The 13,435-nt window shown below is 39.9% G+C and overlaps 2 protein-coding genes across 3 annotated transcripts; one reads left to right on the top strand and one right to left on the bottom strand.

Moving 5' to 3' along the window:
• Window positions 1-3,110: 3,110 nt before the first annotated feature.
• LOC101312601 (CMP-N-acetylneuraminate-beta-galactosamide-alpha-2,3-sialyltransferase 1-like) lies at window positions 3,111-6,855 on the top strand. 2 transcript variants are annotated; one of them, XM_004291566.1, is made up of 3 exons: window positions 3,111-4,665; window positions 6,189-6,296; window positions 6,445-6,855. In XM_004291566.1, the coding sequence occupies exons 1-2, from the start codon at window positions 3,430-3,432 to the stop codon at window positions 6,222-6,224; spliced, it is 1,272 nt and encodes a 423-aa protein (XP_004291614.1). In that variant the 5' UTR covers window positions 3,111-3,429; the 3' UTR covers window positions 6,225-6,296; window positions 6,445-6,855. The 2 variants fall into 2 exon arrangements, with proteins under 2 accessions (XP_004291614.1, XP_004291613.1); XM_004291565.1 differs by lacking the exons at window positions 6,189-6,296; window positions 6,445-6,855 and having other exon boundaries at window positions 3,111-5,182.
• A 373-nt stretch (window positions 6,856-7,228) lies between these two features.
• Window positions 7,229-12,232, bottom strand: LOC101312314 (poly [ADP-ribose] polymerase 3-like). The gene is made up of 18 exons (XM_004291564.1): window positions 12,061-12,232; window positions 11,214-11,500; window positions 10,923-11,118; window positions 10,720-10,833; window positions 10,569-10,626; window positions 10,401-10,470; window positions 10,136-10,310; window positions 9,919-10,052; window positions 9,598-9,835; window positions 9,398-9,525; window positions 9,231-9,307; window positions 9,001-9,161; window positions 8,720-8,929; window positions 8,520-8,622; window positions 8,221-8,303; window positions 7,990-8,133; window positions 7,718-7,900; window positions 7,229-7,650 (listed from the first exon to the last, which is right to left on the bottom strand). Exons 1-18 carry the CDS (start codon window positions 12,064-12,066, stop codon window positions 7,576-7,578), a joined length of 2,442 nt encoding a protein of 813 aa, XP_004291612.1. The 5' UTR covers window positions 12,067-12,232; the 3' UTR covers window positions 7,229-7,575.
• Window positions 12,233-13,435: the final 1,203 nt, after the last annotated feature.

Raw genomic sequence — 13,435 nt, 5'->3', positions numbered from 1 at the left:
AATACTCCCAGAGACCCAAACTCATCACTCCCTCAAACTTCTTCTTTGCTTTTTCTTTCTTTAATCCCAGACTCAGTACTCCATCATCTCTCACTCCTTTTTGTTTCCTCAATATATCATATGACTCCGACCGAGAAATATATCAATCTGGAAGCTTATTATTTCAATACTACCAGATCTGGTATGAACTTGTATTTATATATATTTTAGATTCCTTTTTCACAAAGTTTTATATAGAGGAGTAATGGAATTGGCAGATCTGTTAGTATGAATAGATCACATATTGCTTACGGCTTTGGCAAAAAGCAGAAGACGAAATCGATTTGAAGTTCCGACAGTTTCAAACGGGATGGAAAAAAAAGCCCTGTTCAGCCCTGCCCAATCAGCTAGGCCCAGCCCGGCCCGGTTTGGCCCGACAAAGCCCAGCCCATGGCTAGCCCGGAGGCCTGAAAATTTCTAAGAAACCCAGCCCGGCCCGGCCTTGAAATAGTAATTATTTGCTTTTGAGCCTGGCCCGGCCCGGCCCATTGACGACCCCTACCTTAGGTCGATACTGTATGCAAAGGTAATTAATATGAAGCTCGGACGTGCTCTTGGTACGTGCCAATTTTTGGAGGACTACTGATCGATGTTTCTGTAAGAAATACAATGATTGCTTGTTGTAACTGGTAAGAATAAACCTTTGTGAATCATGGTTTTGCTAGTAGGTACGTGACCCTTGTAATCTTGTTCCAATCAAGTATCTAGCAATGTAGAGGCTATGTAGGGAGTGGTTTTAATAAGGACCATTAAGTCAAAGACTTTTTTCTTTCACCCATTTTTTGATCACATATTCACATCTCTACAAATTTTTATCTAAATTGAAAATTGTTAAGGTATTCATAAATGTGATTTACCAATTATAAATTTGAACGGCTCATGGTTTACAGATTTAGATCGTCCATTGATTTTATTTAGTTCGATCTCTTAACGATCATCAATTTGGCTGAAAATTTATATAAGTGATATACTTATATAGATTTAAAAACTGAACAATTGAGATGAAAAAATGTAAGTAAAAAATAGATGTAATAAATGATTAATAAGAAAGTCTTCAACTATTCCTTAATTTAGTGATCCTCGTTAGAACTCTTCTCATAGTACTCATAGTACTAGCGGTCTCAGCGGTGGATTTGATCGAAGCATGATAAGAAAGTTTAGTTTTAAAGCATTAAATAGCTACAATTTGTTTGTTTGACTGAAGCTCTAGCAACCCGCTCACTAAAAAGTAATGTTCAATTATGATATTGTACACCACAGTTTAATTTCCAGTCATATTTTCTGTAGGATCAAACTTTCAGGCATACTTGGATCTCTAATTTATGTTTTTGAGATATAATACCTTTCCCAAAGTTAACCCACTTCGCACGATAGCTAGGCTTATATGCTATTACAAATATTATACCCACTAAATCGTTTCTTCTCAAATTGCCAACCAAACAGTAGGGATATGAAAATTTAGTTGAAAGATTCCAAAGTTGACCAAAGACATGTGGTTGATTTGATTCTCTTCTCTGGTGTTATTCACTGGCTCCACCATTTCTAATTTTCAGTGATCTAACTTATAGTTTAATTCCAAATTATTGTGTATCACTAATCTTACTAATCTAGAGGAGTCTCTCTTCTTCGTTTTAATAATGACTCAAAGGAACCAGCCTCGAGAGTCACCATCAACTGAAGTGCCCGGAAAGATCGATTTTTCCTGCGAAAGACATGGCATACATCTATCTCAGAAAAGAGGATGGACCCTGGTGTCACCGTCGGTGGTGTAGGACGAGAATGAATTAATTTAGACTGAAAAAAATAAAAATAAAAAAATGATGAATAATAAAAAAGAATGATGTGAAGATCGTTAATTCTCGTGTCAAGAAGTTGTTAGCTGTTAGAATATTTAATAAGATGTTGATTTAGACTTTTCGGGTTGCTCGTGCCAAAACTGATTTTTAGAAGCAAATCTGATCTAGAGTAACTTTTGGCCAGAACGTTCGTTTGGGACACATGATACATTTTCAGAATGGGAACGACAAGATCTAGACTCACTATTGTGAGTCAAATTTAGGCCAAAATATATCGTTTTATTAATCTGATTCGGCATTTTATTAATCTAATTCAGCATTTAGTATTATTTTATTAACCCGAAAAGTCTAAAACAACATCTTCTTGAATATTCCTGTAGCTAGTAACCTCTTGACACGAGAATTACCGATTTTCACATCATTCTTTTTTATTATTCGTCGCTTCCAAATTTTTATTTTTTTGTCTAAATTTGGCTCATTCTCGTCCTACATCAGTCGGTTACTCATAATGCTCACGTTACAGAAAAATGGAAAATAAGAACAATTCAAGGTAGATGGATTTTTATTTTTTATAGAAATAGAAAATATATTATGTTAAGATAGTGGAATATAGTGTTTTCTTTTCTATATCTCAAAGCTAAGGTTTCATTAATGAAACAATAGCTTACAAAGCCTTCATTAAAAGTTAAAGACTTCGCTTTAGATCTGATTGAATGTACCAATTCAGATTCATGCGAGTCTTCGAGTGTATTATTCCAACTATGATTCATGTTATAATACGTTGGTCACCAAACTATACAGTGTACTTTGTCTAATAAGCAATCTAGACATGGTGCTTGATGGGTGATCCTATGTCTATAGTTTGATATGCCTACAATTTGTAGTAGTAACAAGTAGATTGCTCGCGTCTTCCATTACTACCGAGATGAGATGTGCAACAACGTATAAGTAAATTTTATAAAATATACCATACCTCTCACAATTTATACAGGTGAGTCGAAATCGTCAAATCCATGAAAGAATACAAAATCAAAAGTTTAAATTAGTTCTTATTATTACCATAAACTGCAACTAATAAGTAGTTCCATAATCTACTCTAACCATAAAAACAAAAAATACCAAAGGGGAGAAATTTTAGTGGCCATGCACTCCACAACACTAGAAAACTAGCACACATCACATTGATCACACCATTCCTTCAAGTGGGGCGAATAAGCACCATCCAATCCCCCCATATTAATGAAGTGGCCAATTCTTTACCCTCAGACCCCAAACCAAACTTTCAAAGCCTCTCAAGCTCCTTCCCCTTCACCTCCCCCTCCTAGATTTCATCATGGGGTTGGTCTCCTGGTTCTGCTCCTCAATGCCTGCTCTATATCTCCTCCAGGTCCAAACCCCATATACCCTCTAACACTATTTACCTACCTCTCCAATCCTTTTCCTCCATTCCATCATGAAATTCCCATTTCTCAACCAAATCCCACCCCAAGATTCCACATGAAAATCCCACTCTCTTAAACAAAAATCCAGATGCAAATCTCCTGACCCAGTTCCACAAATCCCATCTTGAAAGACTTGAGCTCACTTTCTGGAAATGACGAAATCTACAGTGACCCAGAATGGTTCCAACCCACAGAGCTTCAAGATCTGCAGGCTCTACTTCTGGCCACATTTAGCAACACCCACAAACCCTCTCAACGACTTCTTCATCCTCCCAATGAAGCTCTCTGTTCGACCACTCTTCAGCCTCCTCCTCCTCATTGTCTTCGCTGCCACTCTGAGCTGCCGGACCGCAGTCCGGCACAGCCTGAGCTTGATAGAGTTTGAAAAGAAGGCACTCCTTCCGCCGCCGAAGCCGGTGTTCAATGCTACTCTGCTGAGATTCGCTGCTGACGACGTGGGTGGAGCTCAGGCCAAGAAAGAAGTAGAGCAACTTCTGGATGGCAACTTTGCTAGTCTTGGCCGGTACCGGGGTTTCGCTAGTTGGAGAAGGTTTAATCACCATGATGTCAGAGCAAGGACCTCTGCAGGGTATCCGGTAATGCTCCGTTCTCCTCAGTTCTATCGTTATTGGTTGGAGTTTCGGAGATTGTTGAGTGATTGGTCTAGAAACAGGAGGTTTGAGCCTGATGTTATGTTGGATTTGGTTAGACTTGTGAAGGACCCGATTGATGGGAGGAATGGGAGTGTGGGAGGTTCGGAACAGAGGCGTTACGAGTCTTGTGCTGTGGTTGGGAATAGTGGGATTTTGTTGAAGAGTAATCATGGTGCTTTGATTGATAGTCATGAAGTAGTTATTAGATTGAATAATGCGAGGATAGCGAGCTTTGAGGACAAAGTTGGGTCAAAAACGAACATTTCATTTGTAAATAGTAACATTTTGCATCTTTGTGCTAGGAGAAATGGTTGTTTTTGCCACCCTTATGGACAGAATGTGCCTATAATTATGTACATTTGTCAACCGGTGCATTTCTTCGATTACACAATATGCAATGTGTCTCATAAAGCACCTTTGCTCGTGACTGATCTTCGGTTTGATGTGTTGACTGCAAGGATTGTGAAGTATTATTCGTTGAAACGGTTTGGGGAGGAGACGGGGAAGTCATTCGATGAATGGGGGGCTGCTCATGATGCTGCTATGTTCCATTACTCTTCTGGTATGCAAGCAATTATGCTTGCCTTAGGGATTTGTGACAAAGTTAGTGTATTTGGCTTTGGGAAGTCAGAGTCAGCTAAACACCATTACCATACGAATCAGAAGGCTGAGCTTCGATTGCATGACTATGAGGCTGAATATGCTTTCTACCATGATTTAGTGGAGAGACCACAGGTAATACCATTCTTTTCAGACAAGTTCAAGATTCCTCCTGTGGTTATATATCAATGACATATTGCCAGTTGAATCATGTGTTCTGGAACTAGTTGATAGGTTTCTCAGGGTGTCAATTGTTGTATTCTTGCTGTTTCCTATCATCAAAAAATTGGTGTATTATAGTAGTCTCCTACTATGAAACAGTTGAGGATATTTTGTTGAAGATTCTGTTTCATACTTTGACCTTGTGCTATCAAAGATAGTTTGGGATTCTATTGTAAGAGTGGAATGAAAACCGGGGTCTCAATTGATTCGTTGAAACTGAACTTTCTTGAGCATATCCAAACATTTTGAATCATTGTTCTTGTAGGCATGGTCATATGGAGCTTTTTCTTACAGAAAGTTAGTCTAGAATGTCATGGATCCATTGGGATGGTTGATAATTAGTTAGTTTTGCGGGGTGGCAAGTTCTTCCTTATCCAATTTCATTAAACAGTCAGAAGGTATACAACTTTGTAGCTCATTTTATATTTGAATGACACAGGTTCACATTAAGAATTGGATTGTATGCTTCAACTAAATTGAATTGTAGTCATAAGGATGAAGAAGTATTGTTTAACTCGTATATATTTTGGAAGAATGTATGATATGTAACGGTTAAATCACTCAGTCGGCATAAAAAACAGATAGATCATCGGCATCAAGATATTATATTTCTAGTTGCCAAGGAAGAGGCACTGGGGAGAATCTCACAGAAAAGAAAGAAAGCCAACAGTGAAAGTGAAAATGAAGGAAAAAGCTATTGCCATTGCTTTATGATCACTAGTATTTCTTTGGCTTCTGTAGTTCTGATTTTGTAATGTTTGTAACTGTCAGTTCATTCCATAGAAACTTTCCTATATATTCTCTAGTGCATCTTCCATTGCAGTTTGTTGTGCTTTTATATTTAATACACCATTTAGTGCAAGTAGGAGTGAGAGATCTGGTGGGTTTTTAGCTGTGGGTTAGGGTATGCCGTCCTATTTCAATCATATGATGGGGTTCCTACCTGCTGGTCTTATTGTGGGAATATTTGGTACCCTTTGGCTTCATTTTGTATTGACCAATTCATATCCCCGAGCTTCTTTGTTTTATTTTCTTTTGTTGGCTTCTGCTCAAGATATTTATCAGCATAGTCTTGACGTCCGAAACATTCAATTTAGGTTCTTTTTTTAAACATGTAATTGAGCTTGATGAACTTCTGATATAGTTTTGAATGACTGCTCTTCTAGGCACATCAGATGGAGATTTTATATAGGGGCAATTTGTCTACAATGTCATGAGTGACATATTGTTTGATTGTTGAACTTCTGGTTCCTTTGATTAGTCTAGCAGTTGAGAAGTACTTTTCAATCCACATTAGAAAGTCAGAAGATAGCAGTATAGCACATACAATTTTGTATCTCATTATATAAATGTGAAACATACTTGATGCAAGGTTTATGATTAGGATTATATAATTAGGAACAGGGTATGCTTCTACTAATGGTCTTCTATTGCAGCCCCTTTTAGTTACGAGGCCCCTGCTGGGTTCTTAGCTGCAGGGTGGACTCTGTTGTGGGAATGTTTGTTGTATTACCTAATGATTCTGTGGCTTCTCCATGTTCAAGGTATTTATTTGCTTATTGTTGTCACCTGGGATTTCTTTAATTCTCACCTGCTGCTTGTTCTCTGTTTCTCATCTCTTTACTAACCTACATAGAGGGTACACTCTTCTTTTTAAACATGTTAAACCATTTTGAATCCTTGTCTTTGTAGAGCTTCCTGTAGGGACAATTGGTCTAACATTACAAAACGTGCGTGTGGATAGTCCATGAGAGCATATAGTGTATGGAAAAGCAGAGTTACAATGGCGGCTGTCAAGGCTGAATTACAAGTTTGGGATGCGGTCTCTTATACTCTTTAAGAGAAAGAGGTTGATAAAGTTTGGGATTATACTAGGAACTCAATAGAGTATATGGATGTGTCTGCAACTGCAATGTAAGGTTGGAATCATTGTAGAATCCCATTAAGAATTTTAATCCCGTATCGCTATGTGTACTAGGATGGTCATCTATCGAACTCCCTCACCGGTAGTCATGACAGGAGCATTTTCAGCTCCATGATTTTGAGATACCTGGCATATCTAACAGTCTCGTGATTCTATGGGCATGAACGCGGACAGGTATTTCATATTTGGTTTCGAGCTCATATTCCTTGGCTGTCTAGGAGAAGGAAGGACAATATGCGAGGGGAAGAAAGGACAGTGGAACTGCTAGTCTCAGTTTCTATGGACGGCGGCTGCTCTAACAGACCTTGTTACAACTTACTGCGCTCAGCTTTAGGATGTGGTTGTGCTCACCTGATGCTGTTACATCTACCTCTCAGCACAGACACAAGCCCACCCTCGCTGAACAATGCAACTTTCAGGGAGCGGGAAGGCAAAACCAAACCAAACAGACGACGAAAACTCGACTGCACATCTTCATTCTCAAAACTCGATCTTCTTTGGGCACCAAAAAGAGAGATTGGCTTTGCAAAACAACAAAATCACACCAGCACAGAGATGGAAGATTGGCATTGCTAAACAACAAAATCACACCGTAGTTGTAGTCATACAAAACGAACTACACAGGATCCATTTCTGTTTTTGTAGGCTTCACAGGCCTCATGTTAGCATACACTGTACCCAACATGTTAATGGTCACACTACTGTACAACAAAAGAGGGGACTATATACAACAAAAGATCAACCTCCCCACAAAGAGCTTGGACCCCGTGTCCCAGAAACATAACAAAAAGTCGTTGGGACCCTTCTGGTGTTTTCAGCTCAGCCTCCTCATTTCCTCGAAAGTGTAGTAGCAAAAGTGTGCGCTTCCTTCCTTGTTTCTTGGATCCCTCTTGGCAGCTTCAAGGTCGCTCCTCGGAGGCCATGACAGCATTCTTCTCTTCGTACTTCACACCCACCAAGAACCTTATGCACGTCTGCAAGACAAAACATTAACCGATTGCAGTTGCACAATAAAGTCATCCTACAATATCTTTTTCATACCTGCTTGGGATCATAGACGGCATACTCATTATACTCGAGGATGCTATCTTTATTATCCGAAGGCACTAATTGTCCACAAGGGACTTTGATGTCATCTTGCCATACAAAGTGCTCCGATTCATCAGTCTTCTTCTTCCCTATGCCCTTCACTCCAGCTTTCTTGTCTTCCAAGGACTTCGTGTCCTGCCCATCCGAATGCAACAGTGTTACCGTCAAATGTCTCTTGGAAGTTGACTACAATTTCTATATAAAATTTAGCATAAAGCTTGTACCTCTGGTGGACTTTTAAGTTCAATGATATCCTCACCCAGAGAAGCCACTGCCAATACCAGGAAACCTTCTGGTCTGTCTACAGCAGTATAGCCGTACCTGGCAGCTTCTGCCGCAGCATCAGAGCAAACTATTGCCTTCCCAGCCTGCAAACCGAAAGCTCAGCACATCAATGTATGAAGTACAACACATCTACATAAAGGTATGCAAGAATAAATTGCTATCCATATTACCATATAGCCTGGAACAGGGAGAGAACATATTGAAGGCAAGAAACCCTTATGCAAATGCCTCATTAGATTTGAGCTTCGTGTCCCTGCAGGGAACAATACAAAAATAGTCATCCCAAGAAACAGTGTTTCAACTCGCAGGAATAACTCTCCAGAGTTCGTTTTATCAAACAAAAATTCCTGCACAGCCTTTCAAGCTCAACTTTTCAGGTTCCAGTTTGCTTACCCACATTTTTTCTATGGCGCACACAAAATTTTTACCTCACTATGGAAGAACAAGAACTAACGTTAAAGCATCTTACCACACCATAAGAGGAATTTGTTGGGCAGCTTCTTTATCTCATCCAAAGATGGACATGCATTTGATTCCACAACAAATATGTTCTCGACAGACAGTCCATATTCCTGAAAAGCATTATTGATCAGCATTAATACTCCTTTTTGTTCATTTATGTACTGATCGGAAAGTAGGTTATACAAACATAAATAACTTCATGCTTACAGTATCTCCAACTTTCACAGGTTCATAGGTCTTGTCAAGGTACTTCAGAATCATTTTATAATCATCAGATTCCTTATCAAGCGGGGAGATTGAGCACCGTAATTTGCTATATCTATCGGACAATGGATCATCAATGGTAGCCCCACTCATGTCTCCAATAAGATGTGAGGCCGCGGTTATGTCCCGAACAGTCTCCAGTGCAGCTGCAGCCTACAAGATGAAGAGAGATTCAGTAAACAATTTCCAAGTGACGGGTGTACACATGTGATTTTAGTTCTTACATGATCTGCAAGTTCCTGAAAGTTCCTGAATATGAAAGGCCTAGTAGAGTGCAGCAGGGTAAACCATCTTTGGCTGAAGTCCGACCAGATAGCCTCAGACTCCGGCCCTGATTCCTTCACTGATTTCAATTTCTCCACAAACTCTTGAAGAACATCCTCACCTGCACACACAGAGTTGGTCTGCTAGACACGAACAACTGAAACAAGTATATGAGAAGCAACTTTCTTACATCTTTTTAGGTGGACATCTGTAAGCATTCCCATTGGTAAGTCTGGGGCATCCAACCCCATCTCCATCAGAGCATATCTAAATAATAAGCAAAGAGCACAAAGAAACTTAGCATTATACATGCAAAACAATTATAAAATCTTCAAGTGCCTTGAAATGTAACCTTACTTGTAAATCTCCTGACTGCACAAGACCTTCATAAAATTCGCAACCTCAGGCTGCAGTTTACAGTGTGTGGCAGAAACTCCCAGCTGACGAAGACCAAGCCCTCCATGTCTTACTTCGACTCCATCGTCCTATTTCATTGTGAGAAATGTTAGCGGATCAGGATAACATCAGAGAAAAAGAAGAACAGCAGGACAATATACCATGTCTGTTGGGAAAAACTTCAATGGCTTCTTCTGTATTTTCTTCTCTCTTTCCCATGGTTCAAACTCGTTTCCAGTTACTTCCTCAAATATCCTAACAAACTCTTTCACAGCATCGTCCACGTCCTTCCATTCTTCAAGCCTTTCCTCCGCATTGGGGTCATCCCCAACTCTACCTTTCTTGTAATACAAATTCAGGCTGTTCTCTGGCACCATAATCAGTTGCAAGATGCAATAACTGCAACAATCAAAGACTTAGGGAGCTCCTTACTATATCAGAGTTACTCCTGAACATTAACAGAAGGTGAGAAGGTCAATTACTCGTTCAGTTTTCGTCCTAGATCACAACGTGAGACGGCACTGTTGTATAATATCTCATCCCTCTCAAAGATTTTCCCGCCTTTCTCCTGCAGTTTCGTATCTTTGTAGACAGCTCTCTTCCCATAAAGCTTGAGCTGCATGGGAGATAATATCAGTATACATGCCAATTTTGATACATGATACATGGTAAAATTAATTAATCTTAAGAGTTTTATACTTCTGCTGAAAGCGACTCAATTGCTTCCTCACTGGGATCCATTTTCTCCCATGGGACTCCTTTGCCATCAGGAGCAAGATCAGTAACAATGTCATATGCTTCAAGAGGCTGAGGTTCTTGTTTTTCAATGCTATCAATCAGCCATTTCTCACTTACTACCGGTATACCTCTCTCCCTGCAGAATAATCAGAAAGTTTCATTTGCATAATGTTACAATATGACTTCTTGAAAATTTCAGGGATACAGAAAGAAACATATTACGCACATTGCTTCAGCCAGTTTATTTGTACCACCTCGTTCTCGTTCCGCAGGAGACGCAATTAGGCACGTCACACCTGCAATGGTTTTAAATTCCGGGTATAGGGTAAGTACAAAACAGCAATGGCGGTTTACTGCAGCTAAAATATAAAGAACAAAGGATATATTTAATTACCAATCACATGATTGGCAACCTTTCCTCCATGTTTATCTACTTCCTGTCTCCAGTATTGCTGCAATGTGTAATGAACGCATGATCAGTGTTCAGTATATAGCACGAATTGACAAAGAGGGCTTGTAAATCAACTGTACTCCATACACCATACATGTGATCTTGTAAGACGGCCCATTAGAGAAATTAACATCCCAGTAAAGGGCTTATCAGGAGTGCTTAAATCCCTCTTAGGCCGGCGACTTGGGTCCTGATATTTCTTTAGCAACTGCATCACATTCTCCCGTTAGCTGATTAATCATGTACATGGTACAGCATCTCAAAGATGAAGAAAATAATAGGTAATGGTGTAATTACATCTGAAGCAGGAGACTTCTCAACGCTCTCAGGTAAATTGGTCGGTTCCTGCTTCCTTGGTGGATCCCTTGTGTTGAGAGTACAAGAAGCCCATTCGCTGTAAGTACCGGTGCAAGAATATCGTATACCATTGAACTCCAATTTACCATTGCAAATACGACACTTATCTAATGGCCCATAGAACAACAGATCTTGGCTGTCCAAACAACACACTCGAAAATTAGAAAAGACCATGAAATCGTCAGAACTCTACTCATCAGTTCCTCTGTCCAAAACAAATTCCAGCTTTACCATTTTCTGAGAACAGCAGCATCTGGGCCGGAAGAGTCTTGATCATTAAATTCTAATATTTCTCGCATTTGTTCAGTTGACAAATGCTCTTTCACAGCAGAATAGAGTTCCTCAAACTCTGCAGGTGAAGGTTTACCGTTTGCATGGCCATTGTAATCATCTTCAGCCTTAGGCTTCTTAGGAGGATGGCCTCCTTCATGTGCCTTGTTCTCAGCCTTCTGCTTCCGTGTCATTACTTTCTTCTCCTCATCAGGGTTTGAATGAGAGTGTGACCTCGTTTCATGGACCTTGACATTTGGTTAGACACATGCCAGATGGTTAACAAGTAGTTACAAATCTATACATGCAGAGAGAAAAAAAGCTAACCTTTCCCTCCTTCCTACTACTATATATCCAGATTTCTTATCTTATTTCAACTCAGGTTTATGCTGCTTCTTGCAATTGGGTGCCAGGAAAAGCATGTTTAGATTCAACATAGCTAAGGAACATTCTATCCCAACGCAAGCTCAAACAATTCCTGCTAGACCATAAACTACTATTTTTTCGTACTATTTAAGTTAATGAGTACTGCTTTTACTAGATGTTATTAACATTTGATTTCTCCATCTCTGTAGAGGGTCCTCACTTTAATTTCTGAGCATTCAAGATTCAATTCATCCTTGATATTCTGAATTACGAAGCTGCTCTTCCTACTTTGGCTAGTAAATTAGTTCCACCGTACCGATGCATATGGAGCTAATAGGTCACTTGAATGATGCAAGTCTCTCTGAAGAGCATTTATATAAACAAGGAAACAAACCATTTAGTACTGCAGTGGTACTAACAGCTGAAATAAACAAAGACATACCTTCATCTCTTACAGCTATGTCTTTCTCTGCAGCAAACAAAGTAATCGAGAACTTCCAACTTCACAGCTAAACAGACTGGACTTCCCAATCAAGAAGAACAACAGGTTTCCAAGTTGAGCTCTTAAAGAGTCATGTAAGGAGCAGAGTGAGGACCCTTCTAATTGCATCACCGACTGTGCGGCACCCCAAAACGACACCTACATGCCTTTCCTGACAAGGTCTTGGTTTGTCTGGCATTCTGTTGGTACGACATGTGTATGCTGGTTTGGGACGTGTCTATGTCATTGCTTCACTCCTCGGCACGTGGTATTCTACCCAGTTTAGTGTGAGACACTCATTTATTCGACATGCGATTTTAAGCATTAATCCATTGGTTTCTTTACTACTTTAGCCAGGGTTAATGTTTATCCTTCAGTTGATCAGTGAGCTTTCGTTTTGAAACTTGGCAGCTTCTTAGCTAGCCCTCTAAGGCAACACTTGTCCTTTGGAACTTGTGTGTGAGAGACCATAGTGATAGTGTTTACACGCAAGCTAGGCTCTAATACTATCAAGCTGTTATGCTTGATTAATTATGTACTCGATCAACACACGTCAAAAATCAACAGTACGTACGTGGAGCAAGAGTGTTAATCATGTCATGGTTCTAAAGAAGATGACTTAGTTTTGTCGATTCATGGTTTATCTTACCGTGAAACTAGCTTATTTTTTTTTTCGATAAGAAGAAACAAATTATAAAGTAAAATTCTAAAAACAAGTTAAGAAAATCAAAACCAAAAGCATAAAGAGTAGAAGGATGTATACTGTAATGCCAACTAGCAATAGTTAAGGTGTATCTCTGAGCAGTAACCGTGTCCGCTAAGAAGTTAGTTTCTCTCCAGATGTGTTGGAAATTAACACTTTGCAATTGTTTAGTCAGTAACTTGATGTCTAACTTGAACAATAATCAGGCGCGGATCCAGTTCATAAGTGGGTAAGGCTCAAGCCCAACCAAAAAAATTGGGGGGAAAAAAAAAACCTAAGAATATATATATTTTTTTGAGAGTGATATATCATATATGCCCAGCCACCAAGTGACCAAACCCAACCCGCCCAACCCACCCAACTACCCAAGTCCATAATCATCACTCATCACTCATCCACCCAACCTCCTTCACCGAAGGAGTCCTTCAACTAATCAACTAAACACAAAGTCTAAAAGTCTTCCCTACTCTTCCCCTCCGCCTCCACTTAGTCACTCACCTATGACCAATCCGGCTATCCCTCTTCCCCTCCGCCTCCACTCCCCTCCAGTCCTCCACGGCTCCACCATAATCTCCTTCTTCCCGGCCTCCTCCGGTCCTCCCCGATAGCGATAACTCGCCTCCGGTCCTCCGC

Source organism: Fragaria vesca, linkage group LG2 (assembly GCF_000184155.1).
Source record: "Fragaria vesca subsp. vesca linkage group LG2, FraVesHawaii_1.0, whole genome shotgun sequence".
Lineage (NCBI taxonomy): Eukaryota > Viridiplantae > Streptophyta > Magnoliopsida > Rosales > Rosaceae > Fragaria > Fragaria vesca.
This window is presented reverse-complemented; position numbering and strand designations above follow the sequence as displayed.